General features: G+C 39.8%; 1 protein-coding gene across 1 annotated transcript; it reads left to right on the forward strand.

Annotated features, from left to right (window-relative positions):
* The first annotated feature begins 435 nt into the window (after window positions 1–435).
* On the forward strand, window positions 436–25,326 carry LOC114003083 (cytosolic phospholipase A2 epsilon-like). The gene is made up of 20 exons (XM_027749702.2): window positions 436–462; window positions 2,372–2,444; window positions 10,072–10,208; window positions 10,526–10,657; window positions 11,887–11,927; window positions 12,844–12,886; window positions 13,468–13,531; window positions 14,884–15,044; window positions 15,259–15,351; window positions 15,987–16,024; window positions 16,565–16,721; window positions 17,196–17,332; window positions 17,831–18,053; window positions 19,235–19,349; window positions 20,062–20,199; window positions 21,039–21,146; window positions 21,965–22,156; window positions 22,616–22,782; window positions 24,046–24,229; window positions 25,088–25,326. The coding sequence occupies exons 1-20, from the start codon at window positions 436–438 to the stop codon at window positions 25,324–25,326; spliced, it is 2,469 nt and encodes an 822-aa protein (XP_027605503.1).
* Window positions 25,327–26,134: the final 808 nt, after the last annotated feature.

Genomic DNA, 26,134 nt, shown 5'->3' on the forward strand with positions numbered 1-26,134 from the left:
AACCTGGCTGGTTCCAGTCACCTTCCCACAAGAGGCTGCAGTTTGACAAGCTCTCCTGTGTGCCAAAAAGTGATGAGGATGCTGAAAAGTAACATTTGCTCAGTGCCTATAACTGTGAAGAGAAAATCCCTTATCAGTCTCAATTTCTCTGTAACTACAGCAGCAAAGACCATCCTTCTGCAGTGCCAGAGGCTGGGTGTCTGTGCCTTTGTACAGGTGTGCAGCGTGCACTCATGTTCCGGGCAGCAAGGAGTAGGAGGAGGAGGGAGAGGAGGAGTCGGGAATTGCTCAAGTGGTGGTGGCGGGGTGAGGCTGCGCTGAGTCAAGCACTAACTCACCTGCCTGCCTGCTCCCGGCAGCCTAAAGCACAAGAAGTTCCTCTCTACCCATCCATCTACACCTTTCACACCTGGCTCAGAGGCGGAAAAGACCACAATGGGACTGTTCTACAGCAAAAGTGAGGTAAGAAAAGGCAAGAGGAGGCTCTGCAATGAGCTGAGCTGGCTGTCCATTGGCAGCAGATGGGACCTGCTGTAGGAGGTGGTGTTCTGCCACTTGCAATTTGCTCTGAGAATTCTTCTTCAGCACCAAAGCTGAGAGCAAAGCAGGGCTGCTGTCTGGGTTTTGTGACTACTTTGTGTTTTGGCCTTCAGAAATGCAAAGACTTTAATGATGCAGTAATTGATCTAGTTTGAAAATCCCCAATTAGAAAGAAAAAAAAAGATACCTTTTTGCTTCCACTGAATGAGGTTAGGCAAAACAACCCACTGAGGAAAAATAAGTAGTTATCATTAATGTCAATGAGTGCATAGGAAAAGTCAGGAAACTAATATGACATGAGGTGTTAAATATAGTTCTCTCAAATTTGTGGAAGTTTTGGGGCATAAGGGAATGAATGGTAAGACATTGCACATTTTTATATATTTATATATATATTTGTTGCTGTGATACCCCCTGCTCTGTAGGTAGTGTGCATGAAATGTCTCTTATATGTGTTTGTTGCTTCACTACTTAGTTTTTCTCTTTCCTCTTTGCTCCCCTTGTTTTTTGGTGTAGTTTTGTTGGAGTTTTTTAGGGTTTGTTTGTTTGTTGTTTGGATTTTGTGTGTGTTTGTTGTTGTTATTGTTTTGGGAGTTTTTTGTCATTTAGATCATTAAATGTGCAGTTTTTCCTCCTTTTATTCCTTTAAGAATGATACTTATCTAGGGAAAAAAGTACCTCACCTTCAGCTCCTATATACTCATTAAGTACCCTTTTTGTCTGATCTTTGCTTAGGCTGAGAGAGGATGACAAAACCAAACCAGTTTCCTTGCAGTTTTTTTAAATGTCTTTTGATAACTACTTAGGTTTAGGTGGTTTCCCAAAATTAGAATCATATAATGGCTTGGGTTGGAAGGAACCTTAAAAATCATTTAGGTCCACCCCCTCACCATGGGCAGGGATGCCACCCACAAGACCAGGTTGCTCAGGGCCCCATCTTGTCTAGCCTTGAACACTTCCAGGGATGGGGCATCCACAACTTCTCTGGGCAACCTGTCCCAGTGCCTCGCCACCCTCCGGGTAAAGGATTTCTTCCTAATATCTAATCCAAATCTCTTCTTTTTTAGTTTAAGTCTGTTGCCCCTCATCCTATCACTATCTGTGTAAAAATGCGCTCTCCCTCTTTTTTATAACCCCCTTTAACTACAGGAAGGCTGCAAATATTTCCTTTGATACTTTCCTGAGAGTTTTGCTTAGAGGAAGATAGGGTAAACCGAATTATTCAGAGAGAAATAACTACAGAGTTGGGGCTCTCAGCCCTTCTGAGAAGTTTGGGATGGGTCTCTAAAAGGCACTTTTCAGGTCCTCATTGTTTAAAACCCAGCACTGCTCTACATCAAGACTGGTATTATGTAGCTATAAATCAACTTATGAGTAGCATTGTTACACCATGATATCGTTACTAATTCCTGCCCTGCTAGATTGTTTGCTGTTCGTTGTGTAATATAGTGGATATATATGACATTCTGTGAATTTTCACAGACCAAGATGTGTGTCTGCTGTATTATTAACACAGCAAGGTTCTCTATCACACATTTCTCTGAGATTGGTTGTAAGAGTCAGACATGTCAAACTAAGGGTTACCACAAGTTTTCTCAGATTGGGAAGTGGACAACATCAGGGGTTTGGTCTGTTATTGTACATTTTGTGTCTGTGGCCACACCTGGTTACAAAACCTCCTGGGAAGAAGAAGACAATATTCAAGGAGGGACCACGGTTTAGAAATGTTTTGTTGATTGGAACTGAAACACTTAATTCAGTGTTGTCCTTGATTATGCTTCTGTTCTTCCTTTCTGCCTGCTCATCCTATGCATTTTGTACTTTTCAACAGACAGAACCCTCTCCATGCAACTTGCTTACTGTAAAAGTCATACAGATGAAAAATGCCAGGAAAGCAGACTTGTGTGAGTATCTTTGGAGGAGCATCCTTGTGCTTGTAAAGCTACTCTGAATATTACCAAGTGTCACAAACATTACAGAATATTTATCACACACAGATGTGTGATCATGTTATGCTGAAGATGAGGTAGCACTGTCAGAAGATACTATTTATTCTTACATACTTGCCAATACAACACTGAAGTCTATCCACCAGTTGTAATGCAGAACATGTTTACACAGAATGGATAAAATGTTTCACATCTGGATCTGCAAATAAATTTTCTTTTGTTCACAGGAAAGACTGCAATAAGAACTTGCATTCTATGGTTCCTTCTTACTGTAATATCTAGCCTGTGTAACCCTGGGCCTATCACAGGATATTTTATGTGGGCTCAGGACTGCACACTTGACAGCTTATGGACTGTCAAATTTGATTCAGCCATAGGCACAGCCATGTTTCAAAACTTGATTGAGGGCTCACAGTTAGCTTTTTCTGTTCTTAATTATTTTTACAAAATGCCCAGGAATATAGTTACATAAATGTTTATTAATGGTTCATAAATGCCTGAACTGCAAAGCACTAGAAAAAAAGGTGTGAATGACTCCAGTCTGAGGAGGTGACTGATTTTGTCTTGCATCTGTTCATGTATGCAAATAAAAAGGTCTGAATCCAGAAAATTTGTATAGGAACAGGACAAAAGTAAAGTTTTTCAGTTAAAAAGATGTAAGACAAGATATCTTTTTGTGCCTTTCTAATGTGATTTGCTTCAAGTTCTGTGAGAATTTCTCTAGAGACCATGTGAAGAATCTGAATGTTCAAATATGCACACTGAACTGAAAGAGCGAGCTGTGGAAAACTACAGCCCTTAGGTATCTCCCCAGATAATCACGCTCTATTAAACCATCTGCATGATAATGAACTTACCAAACTTCCTCTCCACCTTTTTCTCATCTAGATCAATGCTTCTTGAAACTGTTTTTATTTGAATGGAGTTTACTATGTTTTGATGCTGTCCTTTACAATATCAGAAAGCTTCTAGGACATGGGACAGGTACCGAAATACTCAGGCATTTCTGCTTCCCAGTCCAAGTCATGTCCCACCAGCCCACAAAGCTTTTTAAAGGAGCAGTTAGAATGACAGATGTGATTTTGTAGTGCAGCACAGCATCTGAAGCAGCAGTAAAGCCAGAGCATGGGCTTTCCAGGCTGAGGCTGTAACCTGACACTGTGAAGCATATACTGGATGTTGCCCACAAAACAGAACAACATTCACCACCAACATTGGCAAGCTATCCTCTCTTTGAAATGGAAGTATCAGTCAAAATATTGAGGAGAAAAAACAATTTGAAGAAAGAAAACAGAAAAAATGCTTGCAAAAGGTGAATGCTTTGCTTGTTGTGGACATTCATCCTGTGGGAAAAGAAAACCATACCAGTCAGGGCACACTGCCTTGCTTATGTTTAAATGTTGAATCTAGTTTTGACTGACAGCTGCTTAATTCCAATAACATTTGATTTTATTGAGCATAAAATTTGTGAGCAGTATTTACCAGAAAGATTTCCTTTAAAGCAGTTTGAGAACATGTTTTTCTGTGCAGCCAGGCTTGTAGAAGTCGTATATTTCATTGATAGTCTCTTTATCATATAAAATAAGCCTGTATTTCAAAAGTTTTAATGAACTAATTTAATCTCTGCCTAATTTTACGGACAATGTAAAAACTAGTACAAGTTACATATTTATAACTTTATAGGACTTTCACTGAGAAGCAGCAAAATGAGAGTCTTGAGATAAAAAAAAGTGTGCAAAATTTTCCTGGTTTGTTTGTAAAACTGGGGGAATATTGTTGAGTTGATTCATTCATCTTTACAGTTCTATAGAGATGAGCTTGACACAGCCCTATGAAACTCAGAAGCATGTGGCCCTCCATCACAAGTGAAGTGGACTTCTTTACAGTACCATTTTCCTAACACTGATTTTTTTTCTAATTCTTTCTTTTCCCAGCTCTTTTTTTTTGTTACTTTCCTTTTCCTGCAAAATTTTGTAGATAGAACAGGTTGTCAAGTGTCACCTATTTTTTCAGGCACCTTATTGATTTTTGATGTTTTAAACTGCTTCTTCTATCTCTTGCCAGTTGTGCCCAACCTTGCACTAGATTTCTGTAGAGTTTTTGGATCACTTTGTTTAATACTCATATAGTGTCTAAGTAGTCTCCCAACCTGGTGTTGAAGTTTGACTTGACTATTGGTCTATCTTCTCCATTTTCCAAATAATGGAGATGGGGAAATTAATCCATTACTTGAGAATCTCAAAACCTCACTAACGTTTCTATGGAATAGATAACAGAAGACTCCTAGTGGAAGTTCAGTGCATAAGAGAATATTTTTATCTAAGACAACTTAAATTGTTTCATTCCACCTTTTAAACCCTGACTTTTTAATGCACCATTGCACTATTCTGTGTTTTCTTCCCACTCATCCCTCAGTGTGTAATTTATAATAGTAATTTCCACTTGTGTATTGATGCATAGCTGATATCATTGATAACACCTGTTAATTTAGTTAATTTGTTTATGTTCTCCACATTCCTGTCTCTCACTGAGCACACCCACATCCCCATCAGGCTCATTAGGCCTCTTGATATTCCTGGACCTGTGAACACTTGCCAGTTCCCAGATTTGGGTGTGTGTTCCCTATGCATCCTAACTCCCTACTGGGGTGAGACTTCGATGTGCACCAATCCAACCCACCCTTAAAAACACAGCTTTCTCCGCAGAGAACTTCAGATTTCAAACTCAGCCTCTCACAGACCTTGGACAACCACCACAGCTCCAGAACGAATAGAAGGACATGGCTTTTTGTTTGGGAACTCCCCTTGGTAGGAGATGACAAATGCTGGAAGTTTATGTGAGTTTCAGGTGGAAACTGGACAAGTCCATAGAAGAAAAAAATCCAGTGAAGATTGGCTCGTGAAGTGTCTGAATCTTAAATTGTGAGGGCTGAGTGAGCATTATATGATGTTTGCCCTCTTATACTCTTCCTTAGACACCCATCACTAAATGTGGGACATATTTACTTCTGGCACTGGTGGCTAACCTCAACAAGACCAAAGGTTCTTCCCTAAAAAAAAAAGAAGTCAAAGGGACTAAAGAACAAGATACCACAGAGAAACTAAATCATTAAGTGAAATTAACAAATGCAAAAGAAAAGAAAACACAGTATTAAGGGTATAAATAAAGTAAAAGCAGGCAACTGGATGGGGATACTGAGCTGAGCAATTTTAAGCCATCATTTCCTGCTTCCTGAAAACATCCAAGATCCCTCAGTGGCCACTGCCTGTGGGCCCTAGACTAAAGGAACCTTGACTGGTGTTAAAAATATTCTTCAGCATTTTCTTAGTAAGAAAATTATATTTTTGAAGCTTTTACGGATTTTTTTTAATTATACTTTTTAATTTTGGAAATTTAAAGTTTTAGATTTTTTAATATAAGACTAATTTGATACTATATTTTATAATATTATTAAGTATACTTTACATTTTTATAAAAACATTTTTTTACAGGATTGTAGTAGCAGTTCTGCCACAGATCAGTTTCTGCAAAGGCCCTTGAGATCCTGAAAAGAAATATAATCAGTGAAATACATTAGTGTTTGAGGGACTATGGTCCAATGTGATACTTATTGCAGGAACCTGCAGACTTCCTCTGGTGTTCTGTTCTTGTGCTGTTCTTATTGTTTTGTTGTTATTTATTACTTACTTCACCATTTAAGCACTTACAATTACGCACCAACAGCCTATTGTTCTAGGTGCTGCATGAAATACATTTATAAAATCAGAGGATGTGGACTGATAAAGCCCAACAAGGGAAAAACCAGGAAAGAAACAGTAAGGTTGTTTAGCAATATCTCAGCAAAGGGGTGTTTTAAGGAGGGGTGTAAATGAGACTACTGATACTGCTTTAGGGATATTTATAAGGTGCTCCACCCAGTGTGAAGGGTGGAAGAAAGTGTGGAAGCTTTCTGTTGAAATTTAGCTATTAGAAGATTAATATTGAATGCTCCCTGGAGACAGGAACTGATCTCCCAGGACAGAATGAATTCTGACAGTCTGACTGTAAAGGGCCTTGAGAAGGACGATGTTTACTTTCACGGAAGTAACTCACATTTTTATTTAAAAAAAGAATATAAGAAAGTTTTAATTATGTAAATTATCTAATATTCTGTGCTCCAGGAAACAGCAATCCTGGCCTGTCCACTTGCCTTCAGCCAGGTATCTACTCACCTACACAGTACGTGAAGAAGAAAAATGCTTCTCTCAACTGGTGATGATATTTTGTATTTTATGACTTGGATAGATCCAAATCCAGGGAGACCTGATCAAGATGATGATCAGGGCAAACAGTGTTTGAGACCACAGTTTTGGTTCAGATTCTTGCACTAGAATAAGAAAAAAACTATACCATGACAGTAGTGAAAAATCTACCCCCTAGAAATAGTGAACAGCTAAAGGTAGTCCAAGAGGAGAAGATGCTTGAGGCTTCTGCCCAAGTTACAGGTGGGTTGGACATTGGATCGAAAAAGGGGGTGGAATGAATAATTTTTTCTTTGTTTAGCCCTGCTTGAATTTGACCTCTCTGTGAGACAGGTGAGATTTCATCTTGAGCCAGAATTGCTGGTGCCCTACTGCTTGGCACACAGCATGATGCTGGGGCTATGGTGTTTTTTAGCATGTGTCATATTGCTGTAATGCTTTCTAATGGTAAAGCATAATTAAGATCCAGTCCTGCTATTAAACTGGAAGATAATTAGACACTTAGCATAATAACTGGACGAAGAGACCATGCTTTCATAAATACCTGCTGCCACACCTGCTTTTGGCAGGATATTGCCCCACAGTGATACCACAGCTGCTGCCCCAAGCATGTCTGATGGCTGTTCATGTGTCATGGCTGAGGGGAGGGACACAACAGGTCACTGTTGTGATGCTTTGTTGTCTGTATACTGTGTGAGTGTAATTGTTGTAGTTAGGTGTGGTTAGGCTTACATACCAGGGTGACAACGATTTTCTTGCATGTGGCTGGCAGTGGGAGCCTTGTACGTGTACGTGGAAAGGCAATGGGATATTGTGGAGTGACCAACCAGTTTAGGCACAGGATATGCTGTGGTTTGCCATTTCTCACATCTGCTTGTACCTGGAACTGGTCAGGCAGAATATGGATCTGAGGTATCAAAGATGTATAAAAAAAGGTTCCTGGGTGTTTTAAGTGCCTCCCTCATAACATCTGGAAAATATGTCACAAGCAAGAAGTAATTAGGTTTCAGAGGACACCTCTGAACTACAAAACACATCACCAAACGCATTTGGCAGATGGGAAGAGGGAAGCATGCTTGTTTAGTGACTGGGTCAGAAGTGCCCTAGAGAAAGTCGGAGATCTAAATGAGAAGTCAGAGCTCTGCTGTCTGACAGGTAGTTATTTCTTACAGGTGTATGACACAGTGTTGTAGCAGAGAGTGATCAATTACAGAAAAAAAAAAATTGATGGACTTTCAAAATAGTACTTTTTTTCTTTGCAACAGAGTAGTCAGAGAATGTGTTGCTATTTGGGAAGTGTCAAGGAAATAAACTTTGGTTCACCCACAGCCTTAACCATTTGGGTCCTTCTGGTCCTTCTAGTGGGGACAAGAGCCAACAGCGATCTGTTCTAATGTCAGTCTGGATTTCCTAAGAGCCAAAAAAGATTTTCATATGGATGTTTCCTGTATACACACAGAATTTTGAGAGCTATTAGAATTGTTAGAAGCTCAGGTGATGTCTATGCATTTTGATATTTTTGTAGAATTCATATATCTTAGAGTATACAACTACTACTTTCATCAGTCAAAGTAGCTGTTTTTACATTCAGAGTTACTAAAAAAGAAATAAAGATGACTTAAGCCTCAGGGGAGATGGGGTGGGGGTCAGAAAAAGGCTGGCTTTGTTAACCCTTGAGTTGCAGGTGGGGAGACAATAAAGGGCCAAGACAATTATTCTGTGTTTCCCCAAATCAGGTCTACCAGTAAAACTAAGTGTGACAAGACTTAAGCCTATTCCACTACCATTCAGGTTTGTTTGCTATGCAACAGCAAGAATGCTGAGTACATGGCATTACAAATAGAGGAAATGCAATTCTAATAATGGAATTGGCATTTATGGGCAATACTCCTCATGCTATCTTTGCCACTTGTATATGTTGTCATCCCTAACCAAAAGATTGTGTTCTATAGGGTAATCATCCCTGACTTCTGAGTGTGGGTCCACGGGATTGTTAATCTCATTATTCACATTTGTCTTTTATTTCCTAATAATGATGACAAAATATATTAGCAGGTAGATTATTCTGATCTTAGAATGAAAGTGCTTGATGATATAAGCACTGCAGACTTCTCCTAACGACTGTTTCATACCAAAACTTTGGCCCTTAACGTCCATCACTTATGATGGAGCTCAGGTGGGAAGCTCAACCCTACAACTGGCCTCTTCAGCTGAGAAAGGAAAATAAAAAGACTAAAGCTGTCCTCACTACATCTGGGAACATTAAAATTGGTAGGAGAACTTTATGACCTGAACTCGCCTCTAGTGGAGGCAAAAGCAATGCAATTTCATGCAAAGAAGCCACGTCAGCTCTCTCCTTGCTGTGAAACACAGACAAGCTTTCACCTGCACATTTAGCGTTGCAAATACCTTTACTGTGCTGGCTGAGGCACAGAGATGCAGGTGAAAATAGTGACATTAAGCAATATATATTTTTATACAGTTTTACTGGTGAAACCCTGCCTCAGGACAGTTGCTTCTCAAAGCAAATGTTAGCCATCAAACTGTTCAACTTTTCAATGCTTTTCTTATCTGTGCTCATTCTAAACCACTTACAGAAGATTAAATTCAGTTCCTCTCATCTCCACAGCTCTTGAATTTTTTTCTTGAATTTTTTTGCCTTGAAAATCTGTGCTGTTGAGGTCTGTGGTGCACTGTGTTCCCCTTTCTTTAAATTTCCAAAAAGGGAAGAAAACAGACTGAGAGCAGGTACCTTGGTGGAAGACATGTCTTCTGTGACAGCAGTGGGGCTTCATGGGAACCTTCAAAGCAATGAGCACCTATCCCTGCTGCATTGGCAGCCAGAGGTCTCAGAAAAAAGGAAGGATGCTCCAGAAGGTAGAAGAGACAAAACATAAATCTAGAGCTACTCTAGACATACTAAGGCATGTTCATGCCTACCTGTGGAAGCCCAGTGTATAGAAGATGGGCTCTGTCCATTTGGTAGCCCCTATCACAGCTGCTAAGGTCCATGGTGCCCAACCCTGTGATACTGCTGTGTGTACGGGCCCATATCCATATGGATGGCTTTTCAGCAACGCAATTGCATATTTTGAGCATTTGTTATTTTTCCAGGAATTTAGAAAAAGTAATTCTCAAGAGAGCACGCTGCCAGGCTTTCACAATAGTAAAGCAAGACAGTTGTCTAGCAGTGGCCTGATGGTACCCCAATTAGCTTGTTGGTCTGCATTCTGTGTATTGCCTTATGTACTGAGCTTAAAAATTCACACAGTGCATCACGTTATGGGGTACTAGATTGTTTCATTGACCCATTGTTTTCCTGCTTTCCCTCTCTTCACCAGTAACTCAGTCTGATTGCTATGTGAGCCTGAGCCTGCCAACAGCTTCAGTGCAGCATTTCCGCACCAAGACAGTCCAGAACAGCAAGAATCCAACATGGAATGAAACCTTCCACTTCACGATTCAGAGCCAGGTTAAGGTAAGAGTGCAGATACCTCCAGCTATTCTTACCAGATATCAAACACTTCCATTCTGTGGGTCTTTCTGAGTTCCCTTGACAAGTATTCACACTCTCTCACTGTGTTCACACTCTCTTGCTGTGCCTATTTAGCTTCTGATAGTTGGGTAAGACTGTATCTGCCTGCATAGCCAATAAAGTATGCAGAGAGCAACTGCAATGTTTATATTTTTTCATTCTTGAAATTCTTTCTCAACTTTGTTCAGCTAAAATAAAATATCTGTAGCATGTTATGTCTGTTAAACCTTTAATATTTAATTAATTAATTTTTATTCCAGAACATTCTGGAACTAAAAGTTTGTGATGAGGACAATGTAACTCAAGATGACCATCTCCTCACTGTATTCTTTGATGTCTCCAAAATCCAGCTTGGGGAAAACATTCAGCTAAGTTTCCAGCTGAATCCACAGGTATGGATAAATTTCAAGGACAAAGAAAAGGGGGTGGAGTCAGTTGAGAATATGAGTATCTCAGCTTTCCTCTTATGTGTCCTATACAAGCCTTTCTTACTGTCCATACCTGAGTATGTCCGTCTGTTGCAGGGGTTCATACCTACAGCTGTTTCTGTAATTATGGCAAATTTTGGATGGTGCTTCTACAGAGAGAGCTGGCCAATGTAATTGGACTTAATTGTCTGTTTACTGTCCTTGATGTCAAAATGAGTTTACCCCATTAGTTTTGCAGTTGTAGCTGGCAGTTTTGAGCTCTGTGTTATGTTTTGCTAATACAGAAGTAATGATCTGCAGTCGTAAACCCAACTCCAGTATGGCTTTTAGCTAATTTAGAAAACGAACATAACACTTGCAGAACTGAATTATTTAAAAAATTGTGTTTTTCATCAGATCTCAATTTCGTGTGGTTGGGACAACTTCAGAGTAAAGTTTCGAGGGCAATGTTTAGGCCTGGAAGGACTTGAGTGAACGTTGATTTGATTTGATACCTCTTTTGGAAAGGCTGGCTCTCCGTGCCATGTTCTCCTTAGTACTTACACTGGGAGGGCAAGAAGATCATGGGAATTGCACGAAAACCTCTAAGGAGAAAGAAAATCTCAGGGACAAGCAATTACAAAAGATAAAGATGAGCACACAAAGAGTCTATGTGTACAGACTCCACCAAACCAAAGTGCACCCTCCAGAACACCCTGGGCTTCGTACAGCCAAGTGTGCCACCATGTTAATGTGCCACCAGGCCCATCTGCGTGAGTGAGTGAGGGCTGGGAGAGGGTCAGAATGATTTGTATGAACTGGAGAAATCCACTTTCACACATGCTAAGAATCAGTGGGGAGTGTGAGAACCCCTGTGAGGAGAAAGAAAAGGGGAAATGTAAGTGGCCTGTGAAATAATGCAGGTGGGAACCCAAGACCGCAGAAAGGGGGAACAGCCACCAAGAGGCCCTGTAGTATGTATTACGTGTGTTCTGCAAAGGTCTAAACTAGGAGTTTGCTAAATTAATGGATACGATGCTAGAAGTATGTGATACTAGAAGTATCCAAATACAACATGAATAAAATTGTGGCATATGCAGTAACAAGAGGTGGACACTGGCTTATAGAGAACTCTGAAGAGCACAGATTCCTGTAGGGTATCTCTCTTTGCAGGGAGACCAACCTGCTGTGACTGTCTTCGTTTTCTTTTGCAGGGAAAAGAGGAGCTGGAGGTTGAATTCACAATGGAGAGCAGGTGCGTGAGGTGAAATAGGCAACAAAATGTAAGGCAGAGACATGAGGTTACTGATAGAAAGCATAGTTTACACATGCAGCCCCCTAACACTGTCACCATCTGAATAAAGCAGAGGGTAGATTTGGGTGTTCAGGAAACACGTTGTAGAGCATTTAATGGAGAAGGGGTGCATGACCATGCATGATGTGCATGCTCCTACACTGGGCATCCAGACATAGAGAAAAGCGAGCACAAGTGCTGATGGGGGCATAGAGATGTCTCTGATGAGAGAAGGAAGTTATAAGTTTAAAACCCTTCTTTCTCCTTACTTGTGGGATCCCAGATATTTGCTTTGTCATAAGATTACGGGAAAATGATACTTGGAATTTGTTTTAGAAATAGATTAAATTTTTTTTTTACTGTGTTTCCGTGCTGACTGTGCAGTTAATGGAGAGAATGATGTAGATCAGTCTTAGTGCTGCTGTTGATTTTTAAGGTACCATCATTTGATGGTATTTTTTTTTCTTTTTTTAATGGAATGTTGGATGAATTCACCAGCTTATTAGCTCTGATTCCACAGATTTGAACTGAACAATATGGGGCAATAGTGTAATTATGCCTGTAAATATGCCATCCCTGTGTAAATTTTCTTCGGTGTGTCAGGACACAATCCTGCCTGATACACTGAGGAGCTCCTCTGTTCAGCACTTGTCCATAAATTGTTTGAAGTTCAGGCTCAAGCCTGTGAGAGGCAAAATGGATTGAATGTGCAGGTAGAATTTCTGATACTGTTTGTCCATGCTGCCTGTCCGAAGATGGACTTTTAAAGATAGAGATAATGAAATAACCATTAAAGAAGAGTTAAAAAAAAAAAAAGAAAAAAGAAAAAGAAGAGTGTGTTGGTTTTGAATTGGTTGTTTTCCATTTTGTCTTTCAGTCCAGATCCTCCTGAAAACATTGTTACTAATGGAGTTTTAGTGGTAATTTTTATTTCATAATCTTTTTCCCTGCCATATAAGAATGTTTATTGCAAAGCTAGTATTAAAGGTACCAGGCAGTTGCTCCATATGGTGGCATGAAGGCATTGACCAAGAGGCAGGCTAAAGCTGGTGTTAGCTCTGGCTTTCCCACGCGGTCCCAGATAGTGACTCATGCTGGGAGAGGCTGAAGCTGCGAAAACTGTGAGCTGCTGCCAGAGCTTGCCGTTGCCTAAACTGAGCTGGGCTCAGATGTGTGACATCCCTCCATCCGCCCAGGGACAGCTTGGCTGAGCATTGTTTGGAGAGTCTTCTCCTGTGGCCAGTCCTCTCCCAGGCCCTTGCAGGGCTGCTCCTCCAGGCAGAAGCAAGTATATCCTTTCTCTTTCCTCATCTCTACGTGATCTGTTATTTCCCATGTGGAAGCCTGATCCCATCTCCCTAGACCTGGTAGGGGGATTACAGTCTGGCATCACCTCTCCCTTGAGGTGCATGCCCTGAGACCTATGGTCCAAGGGATTGGAGGAGGCAGAGCTCTACTGATAGCAAATGCCTTTATCTCTTGCCCTGGTTGTCTCTTGCAGTCCCGTGAAGTTTCCTGTTTGGAGGTGCAGGTGAACGGTGGGAGGATGAGGAAGGACACTATGGGTGAGCCTTTCACTGATTTAATGAGGAAATCTGGTTGCCACTTTATGGTGAAAGCACTTAGTGTTTTACTCTTGAACATCCTAGTTTAAAATTATTTAAGGTGCCAGACAAAATGCCACTGATGCCAGTGGCCTGTGGAGGGGGTTGTAGTTGATCAAAAATATACAGATTATTCCAGAATGTGGTGTGATGAGCATGTGGTCTAATTTCCCCACAGAATATTTTCCTCTGCAATAACATCTTGCCAGATGCTTGCAATTTTCCAAAGTGTTTGTGCAAGGGGTTGAATTTTTTTGAGTCCTACACTCAAGCTAACTCCTGTTGTTTTTGGATTCTGAGAAAAAGGAAATGGGCAGAAAGAGGATTAGGCCTCTTTTACCATTTAACTTAATAAAATTTTTTAGGTATAACATGCCACTAGTGAAACACAGGACTCACAGTGTATTAGCATAGACATTTGTTGCACATTTCAAGCAGTGTATCACTACCATGTCAAGTCCAGACCTGTGGAATTGTGTACCTCCTACGCAACTTTTCAAACATCTCATTCTGACATCTCCTTATGACCTCAATTCAGCACACTGCTTAAGCACGTGGATGATCCAGTTGAACTCAGCTGTCACAGTGAAAAAGTTTGATAGATGTGACTGAAGATGCTTGAGTGGGATAATTCTTTTGAAGGCTGATTATATACTTTGGAGTGTGTGGATTTACAGAGTATATTTCACCTTGAACTTAGGCTGATATTCTATGTAAAGACCATTTTTAATTACTTGAACAGACATATCTGAGGCTTACTGCATGAAGACAGAAAACCACCAGACACTATTTTTGTAAGTGCTAGAAATATTTCAAAAGACATATTACAGGTTGAAGGAAAGGAAAACATAATAGAGGGACTGAGATTTTACTGATTCCAGAGAGAGTTTTTCTCTGCTACAAAAACCCTTGTTTTTTCCACCAAGTCTAGAGTTTTCAAAACATCTCAGCAATAAGACAGTATGCAATACTAAAATATTTTTCTGGTATAATACTAAGGTATTTTGAAAATTTCAGAATAGAGTTTGATTTTCCCCCAAAACTGTTATCAGCTGTGAGTCCTTACCTAATGAATACAGCAGTAGTCTCAGCAATCAAATATATATGTAAGTGCAGTAGTGCTAAAGCTATATGGCACGTTCTGCACACCAGCTCTAAAGCTGAAACCCTCAGATGAGTCAATCTATTTATTTTTCCTATAATTTGGGTGTCAAAATGAAGTAATTACTTAAGAAAAACATATGTTACATTACTATGCAAAGAAATTACCCCAATTTTTTGAAGAACTTAAGTTTGAAACACCTTTGCTTCAGAGAGAAAGTTTGCGTTAACCGTAGACGGGTCATATGAAGGAACCCAGACCCACACACTGAGCTCCTGTCTCTGCCCGACCTCCCCGGCCAGGTTCCACTACATCAAGTACAGTCAGTCGGCACTCACTGTGGCTCTACCACGGCGGAGGCATCTCAGCAGGGTATGTAATTGCCACTAACACATAGCTGGCTATTTGCTGTGTATTTCTTTGGGGACCACTAAGATCTGAATGCTTGTGCAGATCTGTGTATGTAGGGAATTGATAAGTGCGTGCATGCAAGTGAGACAGGGGAGACTGCTTTTACTTTTTTTTCTCCTTTTTTTGTATAATAAGTAACTGTCTTGTTTATTTTTTCTCTCATCCGTTTTTCCAGTCTACATCAAGTCAAAATGAAAGGGATATGAACGAGTCTGTGACTCTACCTCTAAACTCACTTCCTATACAAGAGAAAATAACAATAGCAGAGGTGAGAACAAATCTTTCCTAACACGAAGTAGCCCAACATCATCAGTTTGATGAATGATTAGTCTTACAGTTCAGTGGTTCAGTTCCTGTGAGACATGAAGCATGCTACAGTATAAGGTGTGAAAGACAGTCACTCTGCAATTATGCAATATTTATTTTTTCTTTTATTCTGCACGTGGTTCCAGTCATACCCTGTGTAATCCTGTTCTGAGTTTAAACTAACTTCCTCGGGACATGTCTGATATGTATGTTCATCAACATAGTATGTGAGCTAACAGTAATGGATATGACAAGTAAGATATACATTTACAAAGGGAATGCTTGAAGCAGAAGATCAAACAGAGAACATCCATATGTGTGTGGTTCAGATGTCCAGCTTTCAGTGACCCTCCCAGAAAATGAAGGTTAAACTATGAGAAGCTGAGGAGCCCTAAGCCCATCTAGCTTCTGTGAATGGCCCATTTCTACTCAACTCAGGCAGTGCTGGAGCTTGTTAATATCTCAGCCCAGACCATTGCTGGCCAGATTCTCCAGCTATGTTTCATACTTCCAAGACAGGGAAACTCAGGCCCTAGATGGAATAGGGGAGGAAGGCACAGGTTACACTGCTTACACTGTCTGTATTGTGATTTTCAGGACAGGACAATTGACTTGTACACAAAGGCAAATGAATGGTAAGTGAGTCTCCAGCGAGACCTGATGCACTAACTAGGAGACATTTGCTCTTACACAAAGCTCATTTGAAATCAGAGGGGGCTGTGCAAGTCCAGTTCTAAGCAGATATGTGAGTTCATTATTTGCCAGGTTTTCCTTTTCACATTGATGGTGAATTAAATCATGAGTCCCTTTTCCTCCAAATTTCCAAACTGCTAGTGCATCTCAGTAATAGATCTTTATTTGTGTGCACTACTGTGCCCACAGATGGATAGAGCAGCTTTGCAAAGAAATGATTTTTCTGAATTATACAAGTGACTTCAAGGCATGGTAGCTGTTTCCCTATTCAACTGCAATGCCTGTTGACAGTGGTTGCCTAGTTATAGGCACGTATGGCAGCAACTATTGAAACTTGAAAAAATAATTACATGAGCAAATAAAACCAGAAGTGTGGTGTTCTTTATCATTTATTATGTTATACTGTCCACAATCTGGTCTGTAAACACACACAAGCACAGCTGGAGTTGTCCACAATAAGAACATTTTTGCCCTGGTCACAGGACTCAGGGTCTGTGTTTCTGGCCAAGAAACCTAGATGCCCGCTTGGGATTTGACCTCTGCACTGATGAACAGAATTTCCTGCAAAACCGGAGGAAGGTGGTTGCTGCTGCGCTAAAGGATGTTCTTCATTTGGAGGAAGATCTGCAAGAGCATGAGGTAATCAGGAAGGGTACTGTTGGCGGATTTTTCTCTCTCCTTTCTCTCAGGCCTGGAGATAAGAAGTGATTTTTTACCTCCATCTGAATGAGTGAGGACCTTTGACAGGAGCTTCTCCTCCGGGGTGCTGTGTGCCACCAGAATGATCTCAACTGGACAGTTCAGCTGTCTGTTTGGATGACCAGAACTTCTGTTTCTAGTTGGCTTTCAACTGAATCATTTGAAGGAGCTTCAAACCAATAGGTTTGGCCTGTGTTTCATAAAAATCCTTCCTGAAGTGCCAAGATCTAATATATTCCACAGGGATGCCCTGCAGCTTTATAGAGCAATGTTGCTTTATCTCTAATGTATGTGTTTATTTTACTACTGTTTGGACGTTACTTTTGCATTTCTGTAATCTTTTGACATTGTTTGTTTCTTAATGCCACTTTTCCATCTATGTTTTCTTCTCTTTTTTTTTTTTGTCTTGAACAGGTGCCTATAGTGGCTGTGACCACAGCAGGATGTGGGATAAGAGCACTCACTGGCATGTATGGCAGCATTTTGGGCCTTCAAAAGTTGCGTGTTCTGGATTGTATTTCATACATCAGTGGCTCATCTGGCACAACATGGTGAGGAGACATTTTGATACTGTTGCTTGGAGTTTGTTGTGTTAAGAAAAACCCATGCTTTGTCTTGGTCTCAGGGTAAAGGTGGTGAATTGAATTATTGCTTCCATCTTTGGACTATTAATGCCAAGGTCATCTATGAAAGGACTGTTGTACATCATACATTTAGTGTCACTGAAGTAACCTATCCCTAACCAAAAGAGTAGACTTTATTGGAAGGGTAAACATCCTTAATCCTACGCAAAAATGATGCTTTATGATTATTTACTGTTGGACAGAAACAGCATAGACAGCTCGTGTAGATGCTTGTGTTGGATCCCAGATCAAGTGATTTTTGACTAGTTGCCTTTAGACTTGCATTTCTGCTCAAAGTAAGCTCAAAGAGGAGAGTAACTAAAAGATAAAACAGTAAGTGCCCAAAGCTCTGCAAAGTGTATTCTCTGAGCTTCAAAAGGATCTTGTTCATTTTCCCCTGCTTTCCATCATGTTTCCTGCCTGCAGGACAATGACAAAGCTATATGAAGATGCTGATTGGTCACGTAAGGATCTCGGAGAAATAATTATTGAAGCACGGAAGCAAGCAGCCAAGTGCAAGATGGGGGCTTTTTGCTTGAAAAGTCTAAGGAATTATTACAGAGAGCTGAGCCAAAGGACCCAAGCAGGACATAAAACCTCTTTTATTGATCTGTGGGGGCTCATGATTGAATCCATGTTGAATGATGGGGTAATGTCTATACATCTTTCTTCTCATAAAGTTGTTGACTTAATATTTATGACCATTACAAGAAATTAAAGCCGTAGGAAGAGAACCTGGTCAATAACACTGTAGTTGGTATGCAGGCAGAACACCACTTATTTACATTAATAACTTGGAGATAGATTATGTCTACACTGGAGCCTAAAGTGTCATAGAATGTAACATAGAAATGTTCAGACTAGCTCTAAAGTAACCAACTAATTAACACTGTATCTGTCCAAAAAAATTTTAAGTTTCTTAGGTGCTTTTTATGGCCCCATGTTTTTATCTCTCCACTGCTGCAATATTTACACTAGCTGCACTCATAACTTGAATGTACTGCAGATGTACCTCATATGTACGGAACTTTGGGATTTAGTGATAAGAAACTATATAGATCCAGAGCTCCTGAGACATTTTAACTGCCAAAACTATGATTTTGCAGGTGCCTTTCAGCCACTTTGAATTTGATCTCTCCAGACCTTCAGTTTCTAATTTTGTTGTAATGACACAAGCAAAACCTTTCATGTAAACTAGAAGCCTGAAAATAGGTGGAGAAAAAGCTATTTTGTTTTTAAATCCTGTAAACATGGTTTATGTTTTGTCTAGAGGAAACAGATAAAATGAAATAATCTTATTTCATATCATATTTCACACTGTATTTCAAACCTCAGTGTTGCATAGCAAAATTTTCTAGAATTTAATTTGGTTGAAGTATACTCAAAATCTCCATTTCATGTATAAATTTTTAGTATTGGACAGCTCAAGGATTTTTCCTCTGTGGATGTTAACTTTCAATATAGTATTTAAAAAAAAGATTAGAAGGATCATTAACATGCTACCTTGAAGAACCCTTATGATTAACAGATGAAGTATATGATAACAGCTGAATTACTCAGATCTGCCCTGTTTGTTGACTTACATTTAAAAATGTAAAGCTAGAAGCATGTGAAGCAACTCATTGCTGTCAATGTATACAGAATGCAAAACATGAATGGTTCTCTTAGCAGAAATTATTCCTGCTAACATGATTTTCTTGTCCTCTGTTATTCAAGCACATGGAATTAAATTCAGGAGGAAACTTAGGAAAATCATATGTCAGATTTTATAAGCTGATGTCTTTAAAGAACTGATCATCAGCTAACTCTTCAGGTTTTTTCCAAATCCAGAAAAGCCACCACAGACTTTCTGATCAACGTCAGGCAGTGAATCAAGGTCAGAACCCTCTGCCCATCTACCTCGCCCTGAATGTCAAGGACAAAGTTGCCACCAAAGATTTTAGAGGTAATGTTTCAAATCTGAAAAAGAGCTATATTTTCAACCAGGGAGATACACTGTGGGGATACTGTAAATCATGATGAATTGTTTTAAATTCTCATTCAAAGCCAGTAGAAGTACTGTTCCGAAATGTAAAGAGTAACTGGGCAGCCACAGGATAGACAGTGACAGTTCAGTATTTTGTAAACTCTCTTGGCATGTGATTGTGCGTGTTCAGACACTAATTTCAGACTAATAACACAACATAATCCTATGACACAGTCTCAGGACTGCTAAGAATTCTTAAAGAAAGGGATTCACTGAACCTTTACGTTTGCTTAATGTATGTTCTTGTCCATGGCAGGAGGGTTGAAATTAGATGGTCTTTAAGGTCCCTTCCAACCTAAGCATTCTATGATTCTATGTTTTTAATGCTTGGCTAAAGGCAATAAAAAAAATAGAAATCAATCTGTGTTCTAGTCCACCCTTCATGAAAAATATTTGCACTCACTAAATAAAAAGAAAGAAGAATTAAAATGTTCCCTTAGTCCTGACATTGCTCTTTCACAAACTCATAGATAGTGAGATAGTTGGTTAAGTGGCTGTCAGCAGGGTTTACTCAGGACGTGTGCTAAGCCAGCTTACCCGCAAGAGCTGACACCTGAAAAGTTTATTCCAAGACTGGCAACTGCACTCTTTTCAGTAGTGGAGCTAACGTTGTTGGTGCATGTGTTGGCAGAGTGGGTGGAGTTCACACCATACGAGGTGGGCTTCCTGAAGTATGGCGCCTTCATTCGTGCAGAGGATTTTGGCAGTGAGTTCTTCATGGGGCGCCTGATGAAGAAGCTCCCTGAGTCCCGAATCTGTTTCATGCAAGGTGACTCACCAGCCTGGGGGATTGGCAAGATTTTAATACAAACACCAGTAATTCGGGAAATTAGCCCCCAGAAACCTGTTGATATGCACGTGGAAGCACAGGTACCGGGTCAGTCAGCTGACAGACTCCTCAGGGAAGTGGTCACAGCACCAAGCACAGGGTTCAAGATGAGTTTGACCAATGCTCTCAGGCACATGGTGTAATTTTTAGGGTTGTCCCGTGCAGGGCCAGGAGTTGGATTTCATGATCTTTGTGGATCCCTTCCAACTCAGGATATTCTATAATTCTATGTTTCCTGAGACTCATTCAACTACCCTTGCTAGCAAAGGTGGTTTTATCATTTGGGCTATGATAAAAGGAAACTAAAATAACAAATAAGTTGTCATGTACCTTTGTGAGTGCTTTTGAGGCATCACTATTTCCCATAACTTGCAAAAAATTTTCGAAGTTGGAAATCTATGAAATTTTGTGGAAGCTAATGGAAAAGTTAAAAAGAAAAAATGGAGCAAGAAAGAGGGTAATCAGAGAAGGAGCTAGCTGAAAATATTCCTTTATCAACAGAAAAAGGAAATGAAAACAGGAAAATGACAATGTAAAATTAAAAAAAAATTGTTCCAGATAAAACATAGTGGGAGGGAAAAGATTTTGAATTTATTTCTGAAATAAGTTTACCTTTGGAGTTTGATCTATCACTGAAATAGGTGTCTGGACTTGTGCAAAAATTGCATAGAAATATGAAAAAGTTACAGAAGAGCTGCAGAAGGAACAGAAGGCAGTTTTAAAAAGAACTTAATTGTGTTTACCTCAACACTACTTATTATGCCTCTCCCACTTTCTAGGAATGTGGAGTAGTATCTTCTCCAAAAACCTCTTGGATGCCTGGCACGCAGCTGACAATTCAGAGGACTTCTGGCACAGGTGGACCCAAGACAAAGTGACTGAAATAGGTAAATAAAAGTACCCTCCTCTAGGCCCCTCTAACAGGCTAACGGCACTCACATTTCTCATTTTTTGAGTTTTTCAGTCATCCTGTTGCTCTCAGTCTCTGGGTATGGGACATACCAGAAAAATCAAGTGATTTGATTTTACTGAATAGCCAGTGCTTTGCATAAATAGTGAGACTGTGATAAGAAGGAAAGGCACCATCAGACAGGCCTTGGTGCAAAGGAGATAGGGATGGATACATAAGGTGGTCCCTAAAGTGTTGTGTTTAAAAGGCTTGAAAGAAATACTTCTGTCAAAGCCTCATGACAAAGCCTTCTGTCAAAGCCTATTTTTCAGTCAGAGAGAAGCTTGAGTGTTCCTGTTTCAACATCTATTTGCCCTACACAGCACATTCCTCTCTCAAAATCGAACTAAACCGAAAGACTTAGTAGAGGTCAAATGAAGTAAATGTAGTGGAGCTCTGTTACATCAGCTGAGAGAAGCAGCTCCATACTTAAAGACCATTTCTTGACAATACTCATGAGCATCTTCATGTTAAAATTCAAGCAAAGCCAGTGAACACACTTATGTCCCATTCCTGTGGACCATGTTTTCAGAAAAAAAACCCTCCAAACTTTATGTTTGGATTTATATAAATAATTTGCAATTTTCTGTTGAATTCAGGTGTCCACACCTGAACCAACTAGAACTATCACAATGCCAAGAGCTGGGAACACATGATTACTATTGGTACAGAAGACTCGTTCTCCTCTCTGTGTCTAGCCTCTTCTTATTTGTGGTTATAATTCAGTTGCATGTCATTTATGCCATGTACCTCTAGAGGAACAACCAGACTTGCCTGAGAAGCCATATGAGATGGCCACGTGCGTTTTCACTCCTACGAGCGGCCTCTCCACAACTCTCCGGGATATCCTGACAGATCGCCCTGCTGTCTCCAAGTACCACAACTTCCTAAGAGGCCTCCAGATGCACAATGAGTATATCCAGCATGAACATTTCACAAAATGGAAAGGTGTGGTCAGCTCTCCTGCCTACATGTCTCAGCAGTCATTGTGGCAGGCGCAGGGGCTGGGAACTAGCAAGAGACATTTGTATGTCCTGAAGAGAATTGAATGAGTTTTATGTTTACTGACAGGAGGGAGAACTGAGTAACTCCTCACACCTTTCACTTTTAATAATACAGCTGTTCAGTTTTTGGGTCATTTTGGTACTGGAAGTCCTCACTGGGATGAAAAATGCTAGGGTGGGGCTCTGGACACAGGCAACATCTGCCTGGGGTTTGGTGCAGTTCATGGGTTTAGAAACACTAACAAAATGTGAGTGGAGAGGGTGAAGGAGCTTTAGGATTGCTGCATGCAACCCTAAAGTAAAGGAAGATTCTGGATGGGAGGGAAGCTCACCTTCCTTTTGCTTTCTAACTTGACAGATATCTCTGCAGTTTGCTAATAGCTCTGAATCTTCTACTCTTTAGACACTTTGCTAGATACCTGTCCTAATGACCTGAGAGGCAACTCAGAACACTTGGAGCTGGTGGATGCAGCTTTCTTCTTTGAAACCAGTTACCCACCCCTTATGAGACCAGAGCGGAAAGTGGATGTCATCATACACTTAAATTACACAGGGGGATCACAGACTTTGGTGAGAAGTCTCAAAACTGTTTTTGTTTAGGAACAGCTTTTCCTTTGCTTTTCACAACTTTTAGACAGGTGTCTATAAAACGTGGAACTTAGTGGAATTTAGTAACATGCTGTTTGTAAATCTCAAAAGAGGAATGGAAATTTATAGAGAAGAAAATATCTCTATTTTCCTTAAACTACTTTTGAAATAGCCCTAAGTGCTTCACAAGTAAAATATAGAGCAGCATAGTGAAGTTATGAAGGTCAAGCTGCAACTTCTATTATAGTTATATGTAAGATTTCATAACGCAAATATAGCTGGAAAAACTTAGTGATTTGGATGCTGAATTTAATCTGTACTTTGCTTAAGCATGTAAAATTTTATTTGTCTTTTTATATTAACATGTGATTTACTAGCTGTCCAGGAACAACCCAGTAAGTGAAGAATTTCCTCATCTTTTTCTTTTAACAAATGCAGTTTTTGTTCTTGAATAGTGGACTTTAAACAAGATATCAAATGCATTTACTATGTTTGCAGGAATCTGATTTGGTTAAAATGGTTACATAGATTTTGAAAGTGATATTCTACACATAAACAGACAGATTTAGACTTCAAAATATAGACTTGCAATTGTAAACTGACCCTGAGGGACACTACCGAAAACACAAATTTCACTGTCATTTTTTTGAGTGGAAGAGACTTTAATGGTGCTCTTACACTGTGAAGCCACATAAAAAATACTAGTCTCTGTACTGCAGCTGAAAAAAAAATATATTGCACTATGTTTTTTTCTTGTACTCAGAATTCTTTTGGAAATATTTAATTCCAACTGAGGTGATAGTATTTTGTTAGATAATTTAACAAAGTTGGTCATCACAAATGAGCTTTCTGGTGAATGTTTTTAGTGCTATATTTTGAGGTCTAAAATATGTTAGCTTGAAATCTCATTTCTGAAATTCAGGGTTATAGAAATGGGTAGGTTGGTCTCAAAACCCTACTAAAATCTATTGAGGTCATTGGACAAGTTATACTGCTATATAAACAGATAATGTGACTGTGAATCTTACTGTCTTGGACTGCAAATTTAGTTAAGACTATTTCCAAATGTCTCCTCAGGCAACAGAAAAGCAGTCCCTGGGCTACAGGTGCTCACATTATTGCTGGTTGTCCAGTGCTCTCAGTCTGTTTTTTGTGCAATTTGGCATGAATTACCAGGCTTTGGCAGCAGTCTGATCTTGGGTATCTTCTCTGTTCCTTATGCTGCTGCTGTTGGGCCACAACCAGCCCCTGGAGCAGGCTTGCACATACTTCGCAGAGCAGGGAATTCCATTTCCCTGCATTGGACTGAAGGATGATGAGAAGAACCTGAAAGAGTGTTACATGTTTGATGGTGCAGACACCCCAGGAGCTCCTCTGCTACTTTATTTTCCATTAGTGAATGATACCTTTCAAAGATATGTAGCACCTGGTAAGTTAACAGTACACAGATAATTTTAATGATTCAGTGAGATTTCTCACTCTCTGGGTGCTTTTTCCTCATCCCAATACAAAACTCCTTTGTTTGCTGGTTCCTACTAGCGATTATACTGCAAAATGTGATGATTCAAACTGTTTGCAAAATCTGGTGAAATCTTGTGCATAATTTTAGTTTGAGTCTTGATGTAATTCAGTGAAAGAAGGAATGTGTTCCTCAATTAGAGGCATGGAAACTACTTTTTCCTTGTAATTTCCAAATGTTTACTTTAATGTGTAGAACAAAGCATATTTTTCAGATTATGTATTTTTATGACAGTCAGATCTAGGGGAGAATCACAGTATAGAATGGTTCTGTGGAGTACCACTGTGCTTTCTATTTAGGCCATTTAATGTGTTGGTTGACTATGCTGGAAAATCAAAGCAATAGTACATAAAGTGATATGTACTGTGTCCTGGGTGAGTATTTGAGACATTGCTTTTATGATGATTTCCAAGGCTACTAATATTCTGCTTCCTCCTGTCCTGTGTATCTCTTTATTCCTTTTAGCTTGTACTGTACTCAAGAATGTGCAGCATAAGATGTGAGCACTAGTGACCACATAAAATGATGTGCCATGAACTGACCAGTAGAAGGTGCTGATTGCAATGGAATGACGTTTAGTGACACCACTGTTCGTGTTTTCCATTCCAATAGGCTTTGTTCAGAAGTAGATTTTTTAGAGAGCATAGCACTGCACTTGTCATCATAGTAATTGCACCTGTGATCTCTCCTAGTTATTCTTGAGGTATTCTATCAGAGTATGGTATTTCTGTGGGACTGTACAAACACATTCCTTTTTTCCTTTGACAGGCATGTCACGTACTGCTGCTGAAATGGAACAGGGCAAGGTTGATATCTCCAGTTTCTGCTCTCCATACTCAACCAGAGAGGTCTCACTGAAAGCAGAAGATTTTAACAAGCTCCTGAAGCTGACTAATTACAACATCATGAATAATGAGAACATGATTCTTCAGGCCTTGCGCATGGCTGTGGCACGGAAAAAACAAGCCCTTAGCCAGCCAGTATCACAAGCACAGCCCTCTGCTTGAATAGCATTTTCCTCTCCCTTCCTAAATATTTACTGTGATAGTACATGTGATAGCTACTTCACTGTGCTTGACAGGGGCCATCTCCTTCTAAGTAAACTTCTCAAAAATGAAAACTTGAAGTGTTTGTTTCCAAGCCATGTAGTTTAATTTACTAAGCAGTACTTGCTTTCTGATTCAGAGCTGTAGCATCAAACACAGCACTCTGTGTTGTTAACCCCATCTCACTGTGATGTTCAAGAGGCAAAAAATCAGCTGTGTGTGATAGGGAAATAGCTTAGCATTCTCTGTCTGCAACCTCCTATTGTCTTGGTGGCTAGTTGCTAATATTTTTGCATATGCAAAATATTCCGGCACTTCATTGAGACTATTGGTAGCAAGTCCATAAAGCCCTCCTCAGACACAGAAGGTGGTGACCATGAAGTATCAATTGAAATAATTTTACTTGGTTTTAATAACTTGAATTAAATGGTCTTCTACCTTTAAAGAATTTTGTTTTCCAGGTGCTTTTTGTCATGAACTGTTGTGAAATAAATATCTTATGAAGGATATTTGATTTTTTCCAATTTGTATTAGATAACGAAGGTACAGATCCATGGCCGTTTAGGTCTTTGGCGACATCTGTTCTTATCAATTAAATCAAACTTACAGGTTTGTCTTGAAGGACCATTGCCATTTCCTCTCACAATCAACTGTGTTCTGTCCCAGATCACATGTGTGTTCTGCAGTTATCTTCTTAAAATGCAATTTTGCTTTAGCATCATCTGGAGCTTGTTCAATATAGTGAATTGAACTATTACCAAAATGGATA

The sequence above is a fragment of the Pipra filicauda genome, unplaced genomic scaffold (genome assembly GCF_003945595.2).
Source record: "Pipra filicauda isolate LSUMZ 115617 unplaced genomic scaffold, ASM394559v2 scaffold6_size6359152_pilon, whole genome shotgun sequence".
NCBI lineage: Eukaryota > Metazoa > Chordata > Aves > Passeriformes > Pipridae > Pipra > Pipra filicauda.

Coding starts and splice junctions, on each gene's coding strand:
- LOC114003083 (XM_027749702.2), top strand. CDS start 436: ATGGGACTGTTCTACAGCAAAAGTGAG. Junction 16,025..16,564: donor TACACAAAGGCAAATGAATG/GTAAGTGAGTCT, acceptor CCCTGGTCACAG/GACTCAGGGTCTGTGTTTCT. Junction 16,722..17,195: donor AAGATCTGCAAGAGCATGAG/GTAATCAGGAAG, acceptor TGTCTTGAACAG/GTGCCTATAGTGGCTGTGAC.